Genomic DNA, 25,096 nt, shown 5'->3' with positions numbered 1-25,096 from the left:
TTTAAGAAATCAATTGAGTCGCTTTCTGAGAAAACTGGGCATAATTCATGTGCGTTAAGTGTCGTCCCAGATTAGCCTGTGAAGTCCGCACAGTTTAAGCTGAAAGTGTCGTCCCTAATAAGCCTGTGGGGACTGCACAGGCTTATCTGGGACGACACTTTACGCACATGCATTAAGCCCAGTTTTCTCAGAACAAGACACAATTTAAAATCACCACCAACAACATAACCTTATTGAATGGAGTCGTTAGAGATTATAGGTTGGTCGATTTAAAATCGTTTCAAATAACTTAAATTTAAATGTTTGTATTGACATAGCATATTTACGGCAAATTGCAATAGCACACACTCTGAAAACACGGATAATTCATATAATATGCACTTAATTATCTGAAACATATATACATGCATGGTGGATCAAAAGTATGCATATTTTGATATAAAATTAAGTATTCACATATAGAGATTACAAGCCATCACATTGTTTCAAACAACATAATATACATGTAATGTAAACATGTCCAAACGATGTTTTATTCGACGGACACATGGTCCATATGTATTCATTCAAAGCTTCGTCTTGAGAAAAAAATGTTTCAAAATACCATCGCTTTGGTAAAGCATTGGTCCCTGTGATAACATGCATACGAATGAACCACAATCCACTTCATGGCAATGTCCAACAAAACACTTTGGTTGATAGAACGAGGTACTAAGTATTTAAAGCAAGCGCCTCATCAATGTATACTTGACTAAAAATGGTGCAACTAGTCTTCAAATCGATCGAATCGCTACAGTAAGGTGTACAAAATGAGTGTTTCCACAAACCCGTCAGACCCCAAATTGTTGTGGCGACCCTTAACGTTTTTTTCTTGTGTACGGGCTGAGTGTTTTGATCAGTTTGATGAGTTGTTTCGTATATTAATTGCAATTAAATTAAATTCAATACACAAAGGATTTTGGACGACGGATTCCCTGTGTGTATTAACTCTAACGATAATTCAATAGCCGAAGTATTTCGGCCGACTGTTCTTAAATCGGTTTTTATTTTTTTTTCTATTAATTACGTAGTATTCAATATTAAAGGATTTTGGCCGGTGCCCGCACAAGATGTATTTCCCCGATAATTCAATGTCCAAATGAATTCGGCTGCTGATGAGAACTCGTCGCCTGATTGTCGGTGACGATTTCAACGGGCTGAAAGATCTCCATTCCGTACAGCTGGTTGTCGAATCCGTGCACCGCTAGCTCTTCCTGGGTCGGATAGTAGTTGATCATGTCGATAGCTCGAGCTCGCTTATGCCTGCAAACGAGCAAAGTAATCGTATACTGGAAAATAACTTCATGATGAAAACCTATACATATGAGTCGTGTTCTGAGAAAACTGGGTTTAATGCATGTGCGTAAAATGTCGTCCCAGATTAGCCTGTGCAATCCACACAGGCTAATCAAGGACGACACTTTCCGCTTTTATGGTACTTTTCGTTTAAAGGAAGTCCCTTTTTACCGAAAATCTAGTTTGGGCGGAAAGTGTCGTCCCTGATTAGCCTGTGCGAACTGCACAGGCTAATCTGGGACGACACTTAACGCACATGCATTAAGTCCTGTTTTCTCAGAACAAGGCTCATATTCTCATAGTTGAATGTTGAACGGCTTTGTTACTGTGTAAGAGATAAGCAGTTACATGTTTATGACTAGTTGTTTGTTAATTATTCTATTACGCGATTTTTTTCTTCTTTTATGCATCTTTTTAATTGATCAATAAAAATTCGTTGACATTCTTACTCGTTTAACTAATATCACAACAAGCTTAGATGAGAGAGAGAAGGAGTAACAGTTTAATAAACAATAAAAATTGACCACTAGCCTGCGCTTCTTTATTGCAATTGCCGCAGGGATGAAGATCAAGGCGAGTGTGGCCGCACTGAGTATCAGTATCACGTACCAGTTAGAATCAACCCAACTTAACTGCAACGGAATATGCCAATATAAGGTATAACTGCTTTGTACATTGTTGTTTAATGTATACGCGTATGGACAAAACCAACTGTTAAATACATCACCGTATACTAAAATGATAAATTCACTGAACATTGGCATACAGGCATGTACATTAGCAATGAAAGCAGTATTTAATCATCTCAGACGTCACTTTGTGCATATAGTTATTTATGTGCCTTTCAGTACAGTTGCGCACATACAGATCCATCATTTAATTATAAAACAAAGTATACATTATTTTAAACTTTAACAACAGCAAGAATACCCAACATCCCCCCTCCTTCATATGTCGTTCAAATATTGTGACAGCAACCCATGTTCCCGACTTAAGTTTTGCGTTATATATATTGGCAACCCGACTTCCATACCTTTTCCTCCGCCCCCTGCTTATCAGCTTTACCAACGCTCCCTCGAGCGTTGTCACCGGTTTCTGAAATGATTTGATACCAGGATAAAATAATGTTACATTTATTGACGTCAGGGTAATATTAATATGTCTTTTTTTTATAGTCTTCCTACATGTAACAATGAACACTGTTTCAAGCGAATTTGTTATTTTGTAACAAAGAAGCTGCAATTTAAACATTAAATACGAATAAAGCGAAACTTCCGCTGCATCGAAAGGAGAGAAAACTTATACAATGCGGTTCCTTTACTTATCACAAGACATTTGCAGTACTATTGCGCGACTTAAAGTATTAAAATAAGGAAACGAATAACTGTTTAGCCTATTTTATATGCTTAAAAATGATATATTTAAAAGCAGAGGTTCAAATTCTTAGATGGTTATGATTTCTATAAAAAGTAAAAGATGATTACCCCATAGTTCTAACATAGATTTCTGCAGTTGCTCAGGATGTATTTCACATTCGGGCACATCATCAGGACACATGCACTTGAAAGAATTGTTTACAGACATGCATTTCTTGACATGCGAACACCCGGTCTGTCTGCAATCAGCTATCAGGTCTGAGCACGTGGGACCCGATAAACCTATCGGACAATGACACTGAAATGAACCCACTGTGTTAACGCATTCCATGCCATGATCACAAGCATCAGACTGAACCGCGCATTCGTCAATGTCATCTTGGCAATTGTTACCAGTGAAACCGGTTCTGCAATTGCAAATGAAAGAACCGAAAGTATTAAAACAAGAACTGTTTTTCATGCATGGATTTCTTAATAGACATTCATTAATGTCTTCACTACAGTCAGTACCCGTGAAACCTTCTATGCACTCACAAATAAACCAGCCAAGGGTATTTATACAGTTTCCGACATTACGACAGGGATTGTCGTTGCATTCGTCTACATCGCGATCACAATGCCGTCCTTCGAAGCCGCGTGCACATTTACACGTATAATTTCCAATGGTATTTATACAGGTTGCGTTGTTCTCGCAAGGATTTCTGGCAATACACTCATTCTCATCCCTTTCACACGATTCTCCGGTCCACTCAGCTTGACACTGGCATGCGTAAGAACCGAGTGTATTGATACAACGGCCGGAATTCAAACAAGGATTTCTTTGACATTCGTTCAGGTCATTCTCACAAAGCCGACCCGTATACCCACTCTGGCAAGTGCAGTTAAACGACCCATGTAGATTTTCACAAGCAGCATTGTTTTGACATGTTAAAAGTTCACATTCGTCTATGTCAGAAACACAGTTCTGCCCTGTATAACCTGGAGTACACAAACAATTAAAACTCCCAAGAGTGTTAATGCACTGACCACCATTTAAACAAACCGATCCTGAGCATTCATTTACATTCATGTCGCACAGCTCTCCTCGGAAACCCGTTTCACATACGCACTGAAATGTTTTGTAACTATTGATACAGACGCCGCCGTTTTCACATTGAACACCGAGGCAAAAGTCTTTTACTAATGAGCAATCATCGCCTACAAATCCCACCATGCACTCGCAACGGTAAGACCCTAACATATTGACACAAGATCCACCGTTGTGACAAACGCTTCCGACACACTCATTTTCGTCTGTTTCACAGTATTTTCCTTCAAATCCTGTTTGACATTCGCACAAAAAAGAGCCTATTACGTTTCTGCATGTCCCATTGTTTGAACAAACCTCCGAAAGACATTCGTTCACGTCGGATTCACAGAAAGTTCCTGTAAATCTGCTATCACATATGCAAGAAAATGAACCTGGATTGTTGACACAGATTCCCCCATTTTGACACAAAATGGAATCTTTGCATTCATTAATATCATCTAAACAAGAAAAACCCGAATAACCAATATCACAAGTGCAAATATAAAAACCCTGAGTGTTTTTACAAGTTCCATGGACACAATGCCCAGAAACCACGAGGCATTCATCAATGTCATATTGACATAAGTCTCCTGTATAACCCTGAGTACAGTCGCACGAAAAAGACCCCAGAGTATTAACACACCGGCCTTCATTTTTACAAACATTGCTGTTGCATTCGTTAATGTCCTCACTACAATTCTTTCCCTCAAAACCAGATTTGCATTCGCATATATAAGAACCAAAGACATTCTTACAACTTACTTCATTTTTGCAAATTCCTATACCACATTCGTTGATATCGCTTTCACAAGTTACACCGGTAACGCCACTGGGGCAAAAACAAGTATAGCTACCGTAAAGGTTTGTGCATTGACCACCATTGACACACGGATTCAAATAGCATTCATTGACGTCTGTTTCGCAAAATATGCCTTCGAAACCAATCCCACATTTACAATTAAAATCACCGTGAGTGTTAACACATGTACCATTATTGTCACATATTTCAAAGGCACATTCATTTATGTCAGACTCACACGTTTTTCCAGAGAACAATGGACTGCAATGACATTCAAAGTCGCCTGGTAAATCAAAACAAGTCCCGTTGTTTTTACATGTATTTTTGACGCATTCGTTTAAATCTTCCTCACAAGTTTGCCCCCCGAACCCTTTTGGACACGAACATTCATAATTTCTTATTTTATCAACACATGTACCATTATTTTTGCATGGTGAGCTTTCACATTCGTTAATTTCCTGAGTACAAACTTTGCCGGTGTAACCGGTACCACAAATACAGGAAAAAGAGCCTATATTATTTACACAAACTCCATTGTTGCTACATACATCAAACTCGCATTCATTAACGTCATGCTGGCAATCGTTGCCGTCAAACCCAGGCATGCAATTACAAATAAACGAGCCATGCACGTTCTCGCAAATACCTCCGTTCTGGCACGCGCTAAAACGACACTCATGAACATCGGTTTCACATGCGAGCCCTGTAAAAGACAGGTTACATGCGCATGCATAGTTACCAATTAAATTTAGGCACGATCCACCATTCAAGCAAGGCGTTGGTGTCGTCGTACATTCATCTATGTACTGTTCACAGGTTTTCCCAGAAAACCCTTTATGGCAATTGCACACAAATCCCCCAATCACATTTTGACACGTTCCGCCATTGATGCATGGCTTGGATTCGCATTCATCTTTGTCATATTCGCATCTTTGTCCTGAGAACCCATCAGAACATATGCAGCTGTAGACACCGAGCCCATTTTCGCACGTTCCACCATTTAAGCATGGCTGCACGTCGTCATCGCATTCATTAACATCGATTCCACAGATGTCTCCTTGAAAACCTTGCACACAAGCGCACGCAAATCCGTTTAAACCATCTTTACATGTTCCATTATTTTTGCATGGATTCGACAAGCATTCGTCAATATTTTCAGAACATGTTTTCCCTGAAAACCCTGGTGCACAGATGCATTTGTAACTCGCAACGAGATCTTTGCAACTCCCACCATTGATGCAGGGATTGTCAGCACAGTCATCGATGTTTTCAGCACATGTATGTCCAGTAAAACCATCCGAACATTTGCAATAGAATTTCCCTACGAGATCCACACATGTCCCGTAATTTTGGCATGATACATTGAGGCATTCATTTATATCGCTTTCACAGTGTACACCAGTATATCCTTTGCCACATTGACATTTGAATTCACCAAGTAAGTCCACACAAGTTCCATTATTTTGGCATGATACATTTAGGCATTCATTTATATTGCTTTCACATTGTATACCAATATATCCTTTGGTACATTGACATTTGAATTCACCCGTTAAGTCTAAACAAGTTCCATTATTTTGGCATGTTACATTGATGCATTCATTTTGTTCAGTTTCACAATATTTACCAGTAAAACCTTTTCGGCATTGGCATTTGAAATCATGTACAAGGTTCAAACAAGTTCCATTATGCTTGCATGTTACACTTAGGCATTCATTTATTTCAGTTTCGCAATTAAAACCAGTATATCCTTTTGCACATTGGCATTGGAATTCTCCTAACAAGTCTAAACATGTTCCATTATTTTGGCATAAAACATTCAGACATTCGTTAACTTCGGTTTCACAATTATCACCAGTATACCCTGGGGCACATAAACATTTGAAATCATTTGCTAAGTCCAAACAAGTTCCATAGTTTTCGCATATCACATGAAGACATTCATTTAGATCCGTTTCACAGTGTGTACCGGTGAATCCATTAGCACAAATACATTTGAAACCCCCCACAAAGTCCGCACAAGTGCCAGTATTTTGGCATGTAACGCTTTCGCATTCATTTATGTCACTTTCACAATGAATTCCAGTAAATCCTTTGATACAACTGCACGTGTAATTCGCTATTGTATCCACGCATGTTCCATTATTTAAACAAATAGCATTTTCACATTCATTAATGTCTGTTTTACAATTATTGCCCGTAAAGCCGTTGGCGCATAGACATTTGTAATCACCAACAAGATCTACGCATGTACCATTATTTTCACACTCCGTATGTTCGCATTCATTAATATCTGTTTCACAATTATTTCCAGCAAACCCATTGGCGCATTGACATCTGTATCCTCCAACAAGATCCAGGCATGAACCATCATTAAGACACTTAACGTTGACGCATTCATCGATATCTGATTCACAATAAGTGTTAGTAAAGCCATGCATACATTGACATTTGAAAGCAGCAATTAAGTCAACACATGTACCGTTGTTTTGACAGGTAACATTTGAACATTCATCCACGTCAAGTTCGCATTCATCTCCAGTAAAACCCGCTTCACAATCGCAAACAAATTTTCCTACCCCATCGATGCAGATTCCATGGTTATGGCAGGTGATCCCTTCACATTCATTGATGTTAGTTCCGCATGTAAGGTCCGTAAAGCCGTCAGCACAATGGCAAGAAAACGAATTCATTAAATCTGAACAGGTTCCATTGTTTCTACATGGATATGAAGAACATTCATTAATATCCATTGCACATGATATATCAGTGAATCCGGGTTGGCAAATACATTTAAATGAATTAATTAGGTCGACACAAGAGCCGTTATGAAGACATGGGTTTGACCTGCATTCATTTATTTCCTCTTTACAAACATTACCCGTAAAACCCTTTGGGCAAAGACATGAGAAACCGGCCACGAAATCTACACATGTTGCGTTGTTCTTACACGGGGACCCATTGCAGTCGTCAATGTTTGTGTTACACAATTTGGAAGTAAAACCATTACCACAGACACAAACAAAGTCACCTACTTGATCAACACACGTTCCATTATTCATACAAGGCTTATCAACACACTCATCGATATCATACTCGCATCCTTTTCCAGAGAAACCGTGTGCACAAAGGCACGAGTAATCATTAACCAAATCTACACACGTTCCGCCATTCTGGCACTTAATTTCATCACAGTCGTTCACATTTATTGCACACGTTCCCCCATCGAAACCCGGAGCACATTGACAATAGAAACCACCAACGGCGTCCGTACATGATCCTCCGTGTTCACAAGGCGTCGATTCGCATTCATCGACTTCACGTTCGCAAAACTGTCCTTTGAATTCTTTAGGGCAAAGACATGCAAAAGGACCTATCCGGTTTTCGCAGGTGCCATTATTCGAACACGGGTTAGATTCACATTCATTAATATCAGTGTCGCATATTTCGCCCGTGAATCCTTCGAGGCAATCACAAACGAACGACCCATCCGTATTAATGCAAACCGCATTGTTCTGACAAAGCCTAGTATTCAGTTCACATTCGTTCACATCCGCCTCGCAATGGGAACCTTCAAACCCTTTGGGGCAAATACAGGCGTACGAATCGGCACCATCTACGCAACTTGCTCCGTTCATGCACGGCATCGGATCGCAGTCATCTAAATTATTTTCACACAGATGTCCATCAAATCCTCGTGCGCATGTACAGTTGAACCCGCCTATGAACTCCTCGCACGTTGCGTTGTTCTTGCACGGATGGGACTCGCACTCGGGTATATCGTTTTCGCAGAAGCTGCCAGTCATGCCAGGCTTGCAGTCGCAGCGATAGTTATTGACGAGATCAACACAGATCGAGTTGTGAATGCAAGGATTGGACTTGCAGTCGTCAATGTTTACCTGACAATGATTTCCTGAAACAAATTGGAGTATAAACATACATGTATATATTTTAATGTTTCGATTCTCCCAAACAGATATTTAATTTAACATAATTCGAGATAAAATGACGCAAGCATGACATTTGGTAATGGAAACTCAATTGGTAGATCTGCAAAGACCGATTTAACATTAATGTGCAAATGGCTTCCATTTACTTCAGGATTATCTATGCTCTGCACGGACCGTTCAAAGACGATGACCGTGTTTCTCACGTATTTGTTTGTTGCGTCTAATGTTTCTTTACTAATTTACTGTTCGGAAATTAAACTATAGGACCACGTGCTATAATAAGATTTCTTTCCCGTTGGTAAGCTGAAGTTTCACTTTGTGTCAAAAAACCTTTCCCTCTAGTTTCTGATTTGAAGTTTCGAACCTTCAAATCCATATATGCAGACACACTGGTAGGATCCCATTAGGTCTATGCACGTTCCACCGTTCTTGCAGCGGGGTCTTTCCTTACACTCGTTGATATTTATGTTGCATCTCATTCCCGTCCACCCACCTGTTGAACCACAATTCGAATATTTAGATTTATATCGCCAGCCGAAAAATAAATAAATAAATTGTTGTATCATTAATTAGGCTTTGTAGTAAATAATGCTTTGTTCGTGATGTATCGGTTCTGAAATAGATCAAACTTTACTTGCTATCAATAAAACAATCATTCAAAACATTGTTCACCTGTACAATTACATCTAAATGAGATGCCATCTGGAATACACTCTCCTTGATGTTCGCAGGGCTTACTGATACAAATGTTCGAAGTGGTTTCGCAATGTGCACCGGTCCAAGATGGCGAACAGGAACACGTGTAGTTTCCTGGCGTGTTTATGCAAGTCCCGCCATTTTCACAGGGCTGTATAACACATTCATCAATGTCCGTTTCACAAAATGTACCTGAAACAAAACAGAATGTTTTTGCTTTCAAAAAGGTGGCGTCATTGTTTAATAGCTAGTATAAGTTACGATCGAAGCGCTGAATGTTTTTCAATATTACTCGATCGCCGTCTATTTTACAAGTAACCGATGGAAATGTCGATGTCCAGTGTATGTTCCATTTTATATAGCCCAAAACAAAATGTACATTATACTATAAATTAAGAAATAGCTAATGACGATAATCTTTAAAGCAGAAATAAGTATTGCATTGATTTTCAAAACCCTATTCTGCGAACGGGCTGTGATTACACGAATATTATGTAAATATATAGAGGTTATTTGTTGGATTCGGTGGAATATCGATTTTAATTCACGAGTGATCACAGAAAATGATATTTTCACGAGTGGCGCAGCCGTTCCGGAAAATATTCCCCTTTGGGCACCCCGAAATAGTTTTTACATGTATGTTCAAGTGAAGCTTATCCGTATTTTTAATAAACACGCAATTCAGAGTAATCGACAATGGGGAAATCAAAGATATCTAAAAAATAGTTCCGGTCAAACAAAGAAAATTATCGATAATTTTCACTGTTATTTTTCACTGTTTGAAACAGTGAAATATCAGTTTTAATTCAACGATATTAAACTATAAACCATCGGAAAGCATAAAATAAGTATCTCTTAAATGCCCGGTCACACCGAGGTAACGGACGAGAAACGGACATAAAATCATTTTATCCGTTCGTGTCCGTTCTTATCCGGTGAATCCGCTCCTTGTTCGGCGATGTCCGTTTACATCCGTTTCGTCCGTTGGGAAGTTTTGAGCATGTTCAAAATTTTCCACCGGATAAAACGGACAGAGACCTCCGTTTGATGTGCGGTCTTCATACGTTAGTTTACGGTTTGTTCGGAACACGTGCGTTACACCTCCTGTACGTATCCGGTTTAAGTTCGTTAATGTCCGGTTGTCCTGGTCCACCACCGGACAACTACCAAACTAATACAAGACTTGCAACGAATTAACCGGACCGTTCCGGACACCTAACGCATGTTCAACAGAAAATAACGGGCAGCTAACGTATACAAAGTGCGAGAAATGTGGCGGAACAAAACTGTTGAAATACATTTAACCGTAATGAGCTTATGGGTCGAAGTATCATCTCATTTTGGTACGCCTTGTGAGAAGGACATGTGCAATGGAGTGTCGTGCTCGCATTCAATTAGAGTGGCGTGCCACCCTCGTGCAGGCCCAGATTGGCCTTTTGGATGCTAATCTGTCCATGCATCGACTTGCTCAAAAGAGAGCAATGAGACGGAGGCAGCGCCGATGGTGGATCAGGGCTTGGCTGGGCTCCGAGCGGAGGCGTCAGTTCGGTCTGTGTGACCAACTTATGGTCGAACTACGACGAGAGGACAAACGCGCATTCACCAACTTCATGAGAATGCCACCCGAGATGTTTGATGAGATTCTCGCACGAGTGGGCCCAATGATAACGAAACAGCGCAACAACTACAGACTTCTAATGGAACCAGGGATGAAGCTAGCAATTGCGCTGCGGCATCTTGCGTCTAGTTCAAAGTACCGTGATATGCGATTCGGCTGGAGGGTACCCCACAACACTATTTCTCTTCTCATGCCAGAAGTAAGTAGCACTTAATTTACTATTAAGTTCAAATTTATTTAAAAAGGCTTCTGTTAGTCATTATATATATATATATATATATATATATATATATATATATATATATATATATATATATATATATATATATATATATATATATATATATATATATTGCATTGTGTTTAGTTATTGGATAAAAGGCAAATAGATGAGTGCGCGCACTACAACACTAACCTCCTAAAGTGTATATTACCATTTGAACTGTTTTGTGCGCATATCTTGAAATGCACCCAGTTATAAGCACGGTTTATCAAGTAGTATAGTTTTACCTTATGGATTATCTACTGTGTCATACACTTATAATCCACGATAGCTTATCCATACTGTTATCATGTTATTATACTGTTATCTTTTACACGTCAGGTTTGTAGAGCAGTCATAGATGAGTAAGCTGACGAGGTGATGCCGTTGCCAACAACAGCTGCCCATTGGACGCGAATAGCGGACGGCTTCAGGGACGGCTGAAATTTCCCCATACTCTTGGTGCTATTAATGGCAAACATAATTATTGCCTGCAAATGTCCAGGTCCGGGTCTACGTATTTTAACTAGAAGAAGTACTTCTCTGTTGCCCTGCTAGCTCTGGTGGATTCTGACTACAAGTTCGTCTGGGCTGACATTGGAGGTCGTGGTGCTGCATCCGATGGTGTTCGGTACTTTTCCGTTCCTCTCACGTTGAGAGAACGTTTTGTCCGGTCCTAATGCGTTACACCGCCGTTTTATCTGGTAGAAGTCCGTTACTCGCACGGTAATATCCATTAGCCGATCGTTAATTATCCGGTACATATCCGTTAAACGTACGTTTTTCCCGTTATATCACCGGTACTTGTGCGGTCATTGTGTGTTTCATACGCTTCACACACCGATTGCGAGAGTCTTGAGCGGCAGAGCAGGTAAATTTTATCACCGGATAACCATAATCTGCATATTTTGTCACTTTTCTCTCCGTTACATATTCGTTAGACCGGGCCATAATTAAGTCATACCTTTGTATCCGGTGTCTTTACAATCGCAGTCGTAGCTTTTAAACCTATCCACGCATCGAGCCCTGTTCTTGCACAGGTTACCAAAGCAGTCGTCTTTGTCAATATTGCACTGGTCACCAGACCAACCTGAAAAAGTAATTGCTCTTTCAAGATTTTTGTTACTCGCTTGCGTTTACTTGCTATAATTTAACAAATTGTATTTGGTTATTTGTTCTGTTGATTAAATGGCATGTTCTTTATTTACAATAAGGGAAGTATTTTTTATTAAACCCCATACAAATTATGCAAGTTTTTTTCAGATAACAAATCCAAAACAAAAAAGTCCGTATTCAGAAAACATGTCCATAACAATCACGGCAGTGGTTAAGGTAAATTACTTTATATCAATTAGGGCAATCATCCGGAAATATGCTAATAACAATCATGACAGTGGTTTAGTTAACTTACATGTATAACATAGGGCTATCATCAGGAAATATGCTCATAACAATCAGGACATTGATTTAGGTAACTTACATGTATCAGTTAGGACAATCATCAGGAAATATTCTCATAACAATCAGGGCAGTGGTTTCGGTAACTCACATGTATAAATAAGGGCAATCATCAGGAAATATGCCCATACTAATCAGGACAGTGGCCCATGTAACTTACTTGTATCAATTAGGGCAATCATCAGGAAATATTATCATAACGATCAGGGCAGTGGTTTATGTAACTAACATGTATCAATGAGGGCAATCACCAAGAAATATGCTCATAACAATCAGGGCAGTGGTCCAGGTAACTTGCATGTATCAATTAGGGCAATCAGCAGGAACTATGCTCATAATAATCAGGGCGGTGGTCCAGGTAACTTATATGTATCAATTAGGGCAATCATCAGGACTATGCTCATAACAATGAGGACAGTGGTCCAGGTAACTTACATGTATCACTTAGGGCAATCATCAGGACTATGCTCATAACAATGAGGACAGTGGTCCAGGTAACTTACATGTATCAATTAGGGCAATCATCAGGAACTATGCTCATACAATGAGGACAGTGGTCCAGGTAACTTACATGTATCAATTAGGGCAATCATTTAGAAATATTCTCATAACAATCAGGGCAGTGATCCAGGTAACTTACATGTATCAATTAGGGCGGTCTCCTGGAAACATTCCCATAACTATCAGGGCAGTTTTTCAGGTAACTTACATGTATCAATTAGGACGGTCTTCTGACAAAATGCCTTTAACAAATAAGGTGGTGTGCAGGTAACATAATTGTACCAGTCATGAGCCTTCATAAAACATGCCTATAACAATCATGATTTTGATTCAGGTAACTTTCCTATAAAAAATAGGGCAGTGTTCAAGTAACTTGCCCACGTTTCAATTTAGCCCTACTTAAACCTCTCTGTTATTATACTTTACATTTGCATGCAGTCAAGCGCGGTCTCGTGTTATATTTCTAACATACCGTCGATGCAGGTTCTCTTTCCAGTGTTCTTGTCACAGGTGTAATGACCGCGTACGTCGTCGTTGGGCACGCAATAGACATCGCACTGGGAACCGTAGTAGTTGACGTCACAGTACAGGCGGTACGCTAGAGACAGTCTGATGGTGAACAAGCTAATTAATAAACGTATAGATATTGTGAAGACATTTTTTTAACATTATTGTTATTGTCAATTTATTTATATTTTATTTCCTTTACTTATTATTAAATAGAACATAGCGACACGAGTATGAGTTTCTAGCAAATGTCTTGTCCAATTGTTACGTACAAAGCTGTAGGTAATTCATGTTTTGCTTTAAAATAATTCAATGTTTGTTCCAGCTTTAAAGATTTTACCGAATACCAAGCAAGAACTGATCATTTTGTTCGTGTGTATGTTACTCATAGGTGTGATCGAAATCGACACAAGAGTCGTGCAACCGAGGACCACAAGGAGATGGGGGGGGGGGGGATCACAAGAGTCGTGCAACCGAGGACCACAAGGAGATGGGGGGATTTTGGTTTAGTTTAAACCTATTTATTTTAGCTCGATTGCATCGAAAGCCTTAGGCTTATTGAAATGCTCTCGAGTCCGTTTCCTTCCTGGGCCTAGAACCAGTACGTGATGTCTTTGGGGGAGATCTAAAGAACGCACCCACAGAGGGGATCGAACCCATGACCCCCCGGTTGCCAGGCGGACACCATATCCATTACACCACGGCGACCTGTAATTTTGGTTAAAGGAGGGACGGCGGACAACCAACCATTAAAAAAAAATCAAACTGCACACTGCATGCACCTGTAATATTAACGTGCAATCGACACAGAGACTGCATGTTAATTTATTAAATGTTGTAAGTATGCACGATCTTTTTTTCTTTTAAATGAGTCACAAACATTATTACATGTGCCTATTTTTCTAAGACGCTTTTTCCGCTTTGGTGCGGATGACAATTTGCTCTGATCTGTAATTGATTGTTTAAACGAAACAAATTGCCCGACACTTGTCTGAACAATTTAGCGAAAGACACGTAATGCAAATGCCTATTATATCCAAAACTTCCTGTACATTTAGTTCACAAAATTAAAAAGTTTTCATTGGCTGTGCCAGGTTACTTACTGTCCGTTTAATTTTCCTTATCTTAACTTGTTCAGAATACTATGTATTCAACGGCACGATGTGATCATGGGAAAAGCAGAGACACGTCCACAGCAAGACTCGGGTGTCAATAGCACCCGTTTATTTGACTAAACGTGTCATTCAAAACTACGGTACATAGCCGTGGATAGTTTACCTTGTACGCTGGTTCATTTCGAATCTCACTTCCGGTGATTGATCACGATTGCTTGCCGGCTTGGCTTCGATTTGGGACGGTATGAAATCAACATAGTCGTTTGAGTTGTCGTCATGGTCTTGAACCTCAATTTTCACTTTTATGGAACCCTTTATAGTAATTTAAGAAACATATATGAAATAAATCCGATCTGAACCGTGTGTACATGTACTTGCTAACGCAATATCAAAGTTACCGTTATACACGAAATAAACGACTAAATGTTGGTAAATATCATGAACTCACATCACGGATATTAGAGCGCATTGGGTCATTGTCGACCTGAAATGGCTTTAAGTCACCCGGGGTGACTAGAAGCCGATTCTTGTCACCCTAGGGTGACTTCAAGCCGATGCATTTCACCCTGGGGTGACTTCAAGCCGACCGGGTGACGATAATCGGCTAGAAGTCACCCCAGGGTGACATGAATCGGCTTCTAGTCACCACAGGGTGACTTCAAGCCATTTCAGGTCGACAATGATCCAATGAGCGATACTAGAAGCTTACACATAATTAAATCAATGGATATCCACTTAACCAAAAAACGTTAATTTGCAAACCATAGTGTGAAACGTTGTTAACATAGAATATAAGTAACGTGACCAGAGGCAATCGTCATCGCTGACGTACCGTCGATGACGTAACTGTCGACGACATATCGGTAGTCAAAAAACTAATATGTCATAATAGTACCTAAAGGAGCTATAAGTCATAAGAATGTACTTAATATTTGAGTATGTGTATATGTTATGTAACATGTCATGTTTGTGACACTTGCGAGCATGGCACGCGTGTGATAAAATGTTGACGATATTGGTTAGTCTAATTTATTATGGACATTTAACAAAACCCTGGCCTATAGTTTATTGAAAGAGACGCTCGCCGCGAAATAAGATCGTCATTTTTAAATGCGGCTAAATTGGCTATTCGTAATCATCCTAACTTTATATGCTACCTGGCTTCTTAACATAACTCTTTCAGTGCTGGAACCGAATTTTGAAGGCCTTTGCAAACAGTTTGGATCCAGATGAGACGCCACAGAACAAAAGTTTGGATCCAGATGAGACGCCACAGAACGTGGCGTCTCATCAGGATCCAAACTGTTTGCAATTCTTATAGTCTCATTTGAAAAAAATCGAAGAAAAAGCTAATTATAGAAATTCAGAAGACGACATTTCAGCAGACGACAAATTTCCCAGCATGCAAAGGGTTTAACATGCCACTGACAACAATTATGATGTAAATGAACACCGGTTACTTATTAACCATACATTGATCAGAGTTGGTGAAGATTAGACCATACAAACTGTTACTTACAGGCCACGTGGTGAAAGAGAATGTCAAAGGATTCGTCGTTCCGCCGATGCTGCTCCAAAACGTTATCGTGTCCGCGTCATTTATGACGCCAGTGCGCGTCAAACCGTGTGGACAAGAAACCATGTTGTTCGGTCTGCATAAAATAAAAGTAATCACACCGTGATTAATAATTGGCTTTGCATTGCGATCATCAGTAATGCCGTTCCTTTTCTCGCATGCATTATCTATGAATTTATAAATTGGCACGTTCATATTTTATTGTATTTTAAAAATTCATATTTTGCTTATGTTAACAATTTTACCTTTAAATAAGATCTAAACCACAAAAATGTATAACGTTCATACATAAACTGATCACATATAGTAATTAAACCGCATTATGCCCTCATTTAGTGACCCTATAACCAATTTGTTGGGTAGGACGCTGATACGTGGTGAATGCCTTCGGTAAATACATCATGGCTAAACCGGGTTTTATTAAAAGCACCACGTGCGTAATGTGTCGCAGCTTTTATGGTATTGACTATTTCATAGAACTTACTTTTAACCATAAAGTCCGCTGCAATGCGGAAACACAGGTGGTTAGCGTGCGTGTGGCTATAATATTAATTAGTGAAAACATCATTTTGAATGATAAATAATAATATAACGAACAATCAACTTTTCTGCAAAAAAAATTCACTATCAAATATATATATATATATATATCAATCAAAATGATAATTTCACTAATTAAAGGGGCCTTTTCACAAATTTTGGCATTTTTTAACTCATTCATTAAATGCTTTATATCGATAAATGTAAACATTGGATCGTAAAAGCTCCAGTAAAAAATCAAGAATAAAATTAAAAAAAGGAAAAGAACATTGCCCGGTCCAGGTTTCGAACCAGTGACCCCTGGAGTCCTGCCAGAGTCCTGAAGTAAAAACGCTTTAGCCTACTGAGCTATTCCGCTGAGTACATATACTTGAAGTATATGTACCTTATATAAGCAATCTTCGTAGTTTCACAAAATTTAACGACAAAAACAGAACTCTCCAAATTATTCAATCGTTTCGCGTTGCAACGCTTTATAATTTTTAGGTTTTAAAATCGTCAAAAGATGCATATAATGGCTATATTAGACCATGGTAAATGTTCAGTATTACTGTTTCCTCATAAATATCATAACTAAAACGAAAATTTGCGAATCTGAAACAACTTTTTCGGCGTAAGCTGCATAAGCCAGCTTTTCACCTTAGCCTGACCTTTGTAAGTGTCCAATAAAATTCCAATAAAATTTCCCGCGGCTAGGTACGAATGAATACACTTCATTTATTCCATTGGCTGATTTGAGTATACCACCAGAACATTGGAAACATATCCGCGTCTTTGTAACACTGTTTTACTGTATGAAACAATTTTATCTCGAATGAAAAGGCTTAATAGATAGAACAGTTTTACACTCAATTCTCGACATCAATACAGTTTGTGCGTACACCTTTTATTTTCAGAGTATTACCAGCGCAAGAGCGTTTATACTTAAAAGGCTATGTTCTCATATTTAGTACTTACTTCCTTATTCCTGTCAACATGTTAACATGTAAAAGTATAAAGAGCAATGGAAGCGAGGCCTCACTTTAAAGCATTGCATTTCAACCCGCGAGGTATATCGGGTCAATTCGCGGACATTCAGAGTTTATATACAGGTCATCACTGGAGTTGGCGGCCAGTAAAATAATCGTTATATAATAAAGACGCTATCCGTGATCTAGGTGACCTGGAATTTTCTTTAGACCAGAAATATGTTAAATGAAGATATTCAGCAATATAATTATGGTATGTAAATAATAGATTCTTAATGTGTTTTCAACAATACAATGATAAATATTATTGTTGATAAATTTAACAATAATTATTCGTCCATATTGCCTAATGTACTAAAGTGATATTATGAGCATGTAACAGTTTATAGGTGTCTATCGCAACCGTTTATTATTTTTGATGTTTCTACTTCATATACACTTATATTAATTAATGCAGCATCATCATACTAAAACAATATACCAGAAAGAGAAAAATAATGCATTTGAATATCAACCGTACTTTCGTTTGACAACTGATCATGCGTTTACGAGTTGAACCTAAATTTAGTTTTAGTGCAGATTTGTTCATACGACACAAAGACACGAAATTGTTTTACGGATCATTTCAGCTTACAGGACTGGGTGGGTCACGTAAGAATATCGAGTATAAAATATATTTTTATAAACAACTGGTAGCAAGGTGAGTTGCAGATAATTAATCAGTAACCACATTTTAACTAACTATTTTGACCTGTTAATTCTTTTCAGCTCAATTCAACAGTGCAAAATGCCCATAATATCACTTTAAGCATTAGCACGATGATAATTTATACTGTTAATAATCGAATCAAATAGCAATGCCCGACAAACCACTAAAACAGGTTTGTTCGAAGAACGCGCCTATAAATACGGATACTTCTCGTGTGGCCGGTTGACTCATATGTTTAAATTTCACTTCCATTCTTCTTTTGGTTTTCTGTTTTGTATCTATAGGTTTATACCAGCAATATGTTATAATGTAAAATAAGCCGCGAAAACTCCCCGTAACATCCCGTACTGCGTGTGATGCAGCTAAGAACTGCACAGAAAAAGACATTCGCTATACTTGATCTCATTCATTAAACTATTTACGCCGTATATCTTTTTTAAAGATATTTCTTGTTTCAATTTTGTCAATTTACCAAAGCGTGAAAAGATCCCTTTAAGTTGTTTCAGATTCGCAAATTTTCGTTTTAGTTATGATATTTGTGAGGAAACAGTAATACTGAACATTTACCAAGGTCTAATATAGCCATTATATGCATCTTTTGACGATTTTAAAACCTAAAAATTATAAAACGTTGCAACGCGAAACGATTGAATAATTTGGACAGTTCTGTTTTTGTCGTAAAATTTTGTGAAACTACGAAGATTGCTTATATAAGGTATAAAATACATCATGTATGTGTAATCGGCGGAATAGCTCAGTAGGCTAAAGCGTTTTTACTTCAGGACTCTGGCAGGACTCCAGGGGTCACTGGTTCGAAACCTAGTTCGGGCAATGTTCTTTTCCTTTTTTTAATTTTATTCTTGATTTTTTACTGGAGCTTTTACGATCCAATGTTTACATTTATCGATATAAAGCATTTAATGAATAAGTTAAAAAAATGCCAAAATCTGTGAAAAGGCCCCTTTAATATCATAGCCACACGCTAACCAACTGTGTGCGGAAAGTGCCGCCCTTGGTAAACCTGTACGGACAGTACACTTCACATTCTAATCGGAGACGACATTTTACGCGCTTGGTGTTATTTATTTGAAGGTACATACCCATTCCTATTGTCCAAACAAACAGTGAAGTAGTGGTCGCAGGAGCTGAAGCAGAAGATGGACCTGCCGTCGCAACAGTGGCCGTTCGACCCCAGCCCTCTCGGGTTGACGTAGCTTATGAATCGCAGCTCCAGCTTCCCCCCACCAAGTGCGGCCTGTAGACGACGCGTTATTGTAAGTAAGTAAGGTAAGTAAGTAATTAACTTAACTAGTAAGTAAGTTTGTTATTTAGTTAGCTAGTTAGTTAGTTAGTTAGTTAGTAAGTAAGTAAGTGAGTGAGTGAGTGAGTGAGTGAGTGAGTGAGTGAGTGAGTGAGTGAGTGAGTGAGTGAGTGAGTGAGTGAGTGAGTGAGTGAGTGAGTGAGTGAGTGAGTGAGTGAGTGAGTGAGGTGAGTGAGTGAGTGAGTGAGTGAGTGAGTGAGTGAGTGAGTGAGTGAGTGAGTGAGTGAGTGAGTGAGTGAGTGAGTGAGTGAGTGAGTGAGGTGAGTGAGGAGTGAGTGAGTGAGTGGGAGTGAGTGAGTGAGTGAGTGAGTGAGTGAGTGAGTGAGTGAGTGAGTTGAGAGACGGTGGTTCGGTTTCGACCAATGATTGGTTAGTTGGTGAATTATTTTATGTTGTGTGTGTGGGGGGGTGTGGGTGGGTCGGTGGGTGGGTGGGTGGGTGAGTGGGTGCGTGCGTGCGTGTGTGTTAAGTTTGTTTGATTGGTTGTTGGGTTGTCGGTTTGTTTGTTTGTTTTGTTGTTTGTTTGGTTGGTTCGTTGGTTGGCTGACTGGCTGGCTATCTCGTTGGTTTTCTGGTTGTTAGGTTGGATGTTTGGTTGTTTTTATGGTTGGTTTGTTGGTTGGGTAGAGGGTAATTAGGTTCGGTTGGCAACTAATTGGTCAGTTGGTGATTTGTTTTATAGTTCTTTGGTTTGTATGAGGTTGGTTGTTTGTGGTTAACTTGTTTGGTTGGTTGTGTTTTTTTTTCTCTGTTTGCTTGGTTGCTTCGTTATTTGGTTGTTTTATTTGGTGTTATTTTTTGGTTTTGGGTTCGATTTAGTTGGTAGAGTGAATGGCTTGGAGTGAAATGGTAAGGCATAGTTATCCGATGATGATTGTCTGTAAAACGATTGAAACGCAACAAAGCATATGGAAGTGACTATATTTTAAACGAATATTTGATTGAATGTATTGATATTTTAGCGTTGCATATATGTGATTTGTTTAATGCTGTGTTGAACTCTGGTCATTTCCCCGAGAAATGGACGGAAGGTATTATAATCCCTCTACATAAAAAAGGTGATAAATCTGATGTGAACAATTATAGAGGGATTACTCTTCTAAGTTGTTTATCTAAGCTATTTACCTCAGTTGTTAACAATAGATTAGAAACTTTTTGTAGTAACTTTAATATAATTTCGGACGCCCAATTCGGATTCAGAAAAGGGCGCTCAACAATTGACGCTATATACATTCTCATGTCCCTGGTTCAAAAATATATAAATGAAAATAAAAGACTTTATGTAATATACGTTGACATGATGAAATGTTTTGATTCTGTTTACCGTAATGCATTATGGCTGAAAATATACAAGGCCGGCATAGAAGGTAAATTGCTTAGAATAATAAAAAGTATGTATGAAAATGTTAAATCATGTGTTAAGCATTGTTCATCATACTCAGACTATTTTAACTACGCTGTAGGATTACGGCAAGGTGAAGTTATGTCCCCTTTGTTGTTTTCCTTATTTGTAGAAGACTTAGAAATGTTTTTACAGAATGACGTCTCTTCCGGCCTAAGTATTGATGACATTGTATTGATTTTGTTACTTTTCGCAGATGATATGGCTATAATTGGTAAATCGCCCGCGGAAGTGCAGAAACACTTGGATCTTGTTTCAAATTATTGTAAATGCTGGGGATTAAAGGTTAATACCGATAAAACTAAAATAATGGTGTTTCGCAAACGGGGTAGATTATTGCCATCTGAAACATGGACATTTGAAGGTCAGCAAATAGAAGTAGTAAATGATTTTAATTATTTGGGAACTGTTTTTAATTACACTGGAAATTTTAATTTAAATCAGGAATATTTATGTGGAAAAGCACTTAAAGCTATGAATATTTTATTTAACAAATGTAAAGAGTTTGACTTAAAACCAAAAACACAATTCCAGCTATTCGATGCCTTTGTTGGATCCATACTGAATTACGCATGTGAGATATGGGGTAAAGCAAAATCCATGGAATTGGAGAGGATACACTTAAAGTTTTGTAAAAGATTGTTAAACGTTAAGCAAACTGTATGTAATGCTGTGGTGTATGGCGAGTTAGGAAGATACCCACTATTTATCCATAGATATGTTAAAATGGTTAAATGTTGGTTTAAACTTATTGAAACTGATAACATAATTTTAAAATCGATTTATATACAAGCATTAAATGATTGTCAAAATGGTCGTTCTAATTGGGTATCTAATGTTAAACTATTGTTAGACACTTACGGTTTTTCATACGTGTTTAATAATCCAAGCTCCGTCGATGTTAAAATAGTTATACCACAGTTTAAAACTGTTGTCATTGATACTTATAAACAAGAGTGGTTTCGATCCATTGAAAATAGCTCTGTTTTAGATATGTACCGTGTGTTTAAGTCAACATTTGTATACGAAAATTATTTAGATTTATTACCTAAATCACTAAGACACTATGTCGCAAAGCTTCGATCTTCCAGCCTACCACTGAGAATTCAAACTGGAAGATATGCTGGTCAAAATATACCACGAAATGAACGTTTTTGCCTTTGTTGTAACGAATTAGATATTGAAGATGAGTACCATTTTGTCTGTAAATGTCCATTATACGTTGATATTAGAAAAAACTATTTAAAGAAATGTTATTACAATAGGCCTTCTTTTTACAAATTCCACCAGTTGCTGAATACAACGAATAAATTTGAACTTATTAAGTTAGCCAAATTTGTAAAAGAAGCTCTGATTTTAAGAAATAATATTACTAATGCTGTTAATCAATTTATATAGCAATCCTCCATATATTACCTTGCCTTTTCGTAACCGTATACGATGCTGATTATGTTATTGTTACTACTATGTTTATCTCTGTAACTTTTCCTAAACGTATACGATGCTCCTTATGTTTATATTATTACTATGTTTATCTCTGTGACATAATTGTATGTGAAATATCTAGTGTTTAGACGATGTACACTGTGCAAGTCTGAATAAATATTTGTCTTGTCTTGTCTTGTCTTGATGACAGTTCTAAGTTGTTAGCATGTAGTAAGTGCGCATTATAATTCAAGCAAACAGTACGATTTGAATCAGATGTAGAGGGAAATGACCGTATAATTATTTATTCAAGTCCAAATATGAGCGGGCAAGAATTCGAAATCTCAAACATAAGATAAAATACAAATACATTGAGCTATTGCATGGGCGTATAAAGGTGGTGCATGTATAAAATGTCTTTATAATATATATTAGCCGTGCTCTGTGGAAAGGGGGTTAAATGCATGTGCGTAAAGTGGCGTCCCAGATTAGCCTGTGCAGTCCGCTTTTATGATATTTTATGTTTACAGAACGTCTTTTCTTAGCAAAAATCCAGTTTTAAGCGGGAAGTGTTGTCTCCGATAAGCGTGTGCAGTCTGGGACGACACTTTACGCACATGCATTAAACCCCCTTTTCACAGAGCACGTCTCATGTAAAAGTGGGTGAATGCCTTCATAATCATCAACAGAAATAAATAAATATTTCACTAAGCCTATTTGTTACTAAGAAGAAGGTATAAGCAGTCTAAAGTTAGTTTGCCAGTCAGTTCGCATAATGTCAATCCTATATTCACAAAAAGGTGTAAGCAAGTCATATATTTGATATTATCCTTATCAGGTAAAGGAATACTGCCTGATTTGAAGATGTATCTATAAAATATTCACATTCCTTTTTAATCATGTAGGTATGCCCAAGTCTCTTTCACCTAACTCAACAGTGATTCGAGTAATCCATCTTTCGGTAAAAGTTTGTAGTCTCATCCATTACCATTTGTCAAACGCCGTTCCTATTATGCGCCATTGATGATCGACGGGGCCTTTCATGTTGCATACGCTATTTACAAAACAACTTTTGACATTTGTTGATATTTTGCGCGTTGGAAATATCATGATGAAAGGAGACATACGTTTGAACGAGCTCTATTTTTTATATGGTAGAACATATTTTCTGAACATTTTAATGACAAACTATCATACGATATCAGTCATATAACCAGATTTAACGCTTTGTCTTCAGCGAATCGATTTGCCAAGTGTTATCTGAATATGGCATTACGTGAATTTGATTTTTGAAATAAAATACTGCGTCAGTCTAATATAGTTCTGCTGTTTCAAATTAAGTCCGCACGTGTTGATGAGCCTGCAACGGATGTGCCTAAATTACATTTCACGTTGGTGCATTATAAACCTGTATGGTCAGCGGTATGGTTATTATCTTGATCAGAGGGCTTATCAGCATGGAAAGTCAAAGGCTTATCTTACTATACGAATTAATGGCATAGAAAATATATGACAGATATTATAAGCATCACGCTCCTAATCGGTCTATTCGTTATTTTCTTCGGTTTAGATATGATACTACGTATACGACCTTAACCTGAAATAATGATAAAGTAATTCAGTGGCAAAGGATTTCGATTAGACCGTATGTATGCGCTGTATTGCACAGCTGCCAATATCATGACACGCATTAATTTGACATTCAATGTGTTTAGTACCATTTTTCAAATCCGAGTGTTCGTTTATTGAATGGAACCGCCGAATTAAAGAAAATTAGGCAAGTATTTGTTTATGTGTTTGACAATGTGCATCATTGCATGCAGATTTTGAAAAAAAATTCTCTGTTTGACGCTTAAATTTGAAATGACAATAAAAAAAATGTTATAGTTTGGAACTAAGCAACGTTCTAAAAACAATAACGCTACGTGGGCTAACATCCATCTTCACATTGTGCATGCTAGTGAAGTTAATATGATGCTTGCATAACCGACTATAATTATATAAATTTATTTTCATCCATGTGCGAAATGGCGGATCGTCTTCCGCAACATCAGCGAATACGTTCGGAACTCGACAATTACACAGTTTAAATGTTTGTGGTGATATGTCCGTAAATAGGTGAAATAAAAATAAGTAGCGAAATTGTATTGGTTAAAAAAACTTACCACGACAGCTGTTGAAAGGAGCACAAACAATGTCAGCGTTCCGTCCATTGTCGACCGCTTGTTCAATCCAGGCTCATTGAGCGACACTCAAGTTCGACTACACTTTAGTTTGGATGTTTACATAAAATGTCAGCGGGTCCAAAGATTACAATAAGCCTCCATCTGTAAGTGTCGTCCTCTTCGTGCCTAGTCATTACGCTGGTGCAGTACGAGAGGGCCACACAACATATCTCTTTTGTTTCCTTGTCACGAGCGGTTTCACTTTTTTCGTGCGTTTTACTTTCGAATTAAAAAATACATGCGT

General features: G+C 38.2%; 1 protein-coding gene across 6 annotated transcripts; it reads right to left on the bottom strand.

Moving 5' to 3' along the window:
• Nucleotides 1-289: 289 nt before the first annotated feature.
• Nucleotides 290-25,096, bottom strand: LOC127877518 (fibropellin-1-like). 6 transcript variants are annotated; one of them, XM_052423457.1, is made up of 12 exons: nt 24,793-25,095; nt 19,580-19,734; nt 16,206-16,338; nt 14,850-14,998; nt 13,537-13,673; nt 12,070-12,195; nt 9,202-9,417; nt 8,894-9,022; nt 2,820-8,492; nt 2,369-2,430; nt 1,867-1,967; nt 290-1,302 (listed from the first exon to the last, which is right to left on the bottom strand). In XM_052423457.1, exons 1-12 carry the CDS (start codon nt 24,838-24,840, stop codon nt 1,128-1,130), a joined length of 7,104 nt encoding a protein of 2,367 aa, XP_052279417.1. In that variant the 5' UTR covers nt 24,841-25,095; the 3' UTR covers nt 290-1,127. The 6 variants fall into 6 exon arrangements, with proteins under 6 accessions (XP_052279417.1, XP_052279459.1, XP_052279445.1 ...); XM_052423499.1 differs by having other exon boundaries at nt 7,062-8,492; nt 24,793-25,094; XM_052423485.1 differs by having other exon boundaries at nt 5,319-8,492; nt 24,793-25,091.

This window comes from Dreissena polymorpha, chromosome 1 (genome assembly GCF_020536995.1).
Source record: "Dreissena polymorpha isolate Duluth1 chromosome 1, UMN_Dpol_1.0, whole genome shotgun sequence".
Classification (NCBI taxonomy): Eukaryota; Metazoa; Mollusca; class Bivalvia; order Myida; family Dreissenidae; genus Dreissena; species Dreissena polymorpha.
This window is presented reverse-complemented; position numbering and strand designations above follow the sequence as displayed.

Excerpts from the sequence above, each read along its gene's own strand:
- LOC127877518 (XM_052423457.1), bottom strand. The coding sequence starts at position 24,840 with ATGGACGGAACGCTGACATTGTTTGTGCTCCTTTCAACAGCTGTCGTG. Across the intron at positions 12,196-13,536 it reads AAAGAGAACCTGCATCGACG|GTTGGTCTGGTGACCAGTGC; the intron begins GTATGTTAGAAA and ends TTACTTTTTCAG. Across the intron at positions 8,493-8,893 it reads CTGCATATATGGATTTGAAG|GAAATCATTGTCAGGTAAAC; the intron begins GTTCGAAACTTC and ends AATTTGTTTCAG.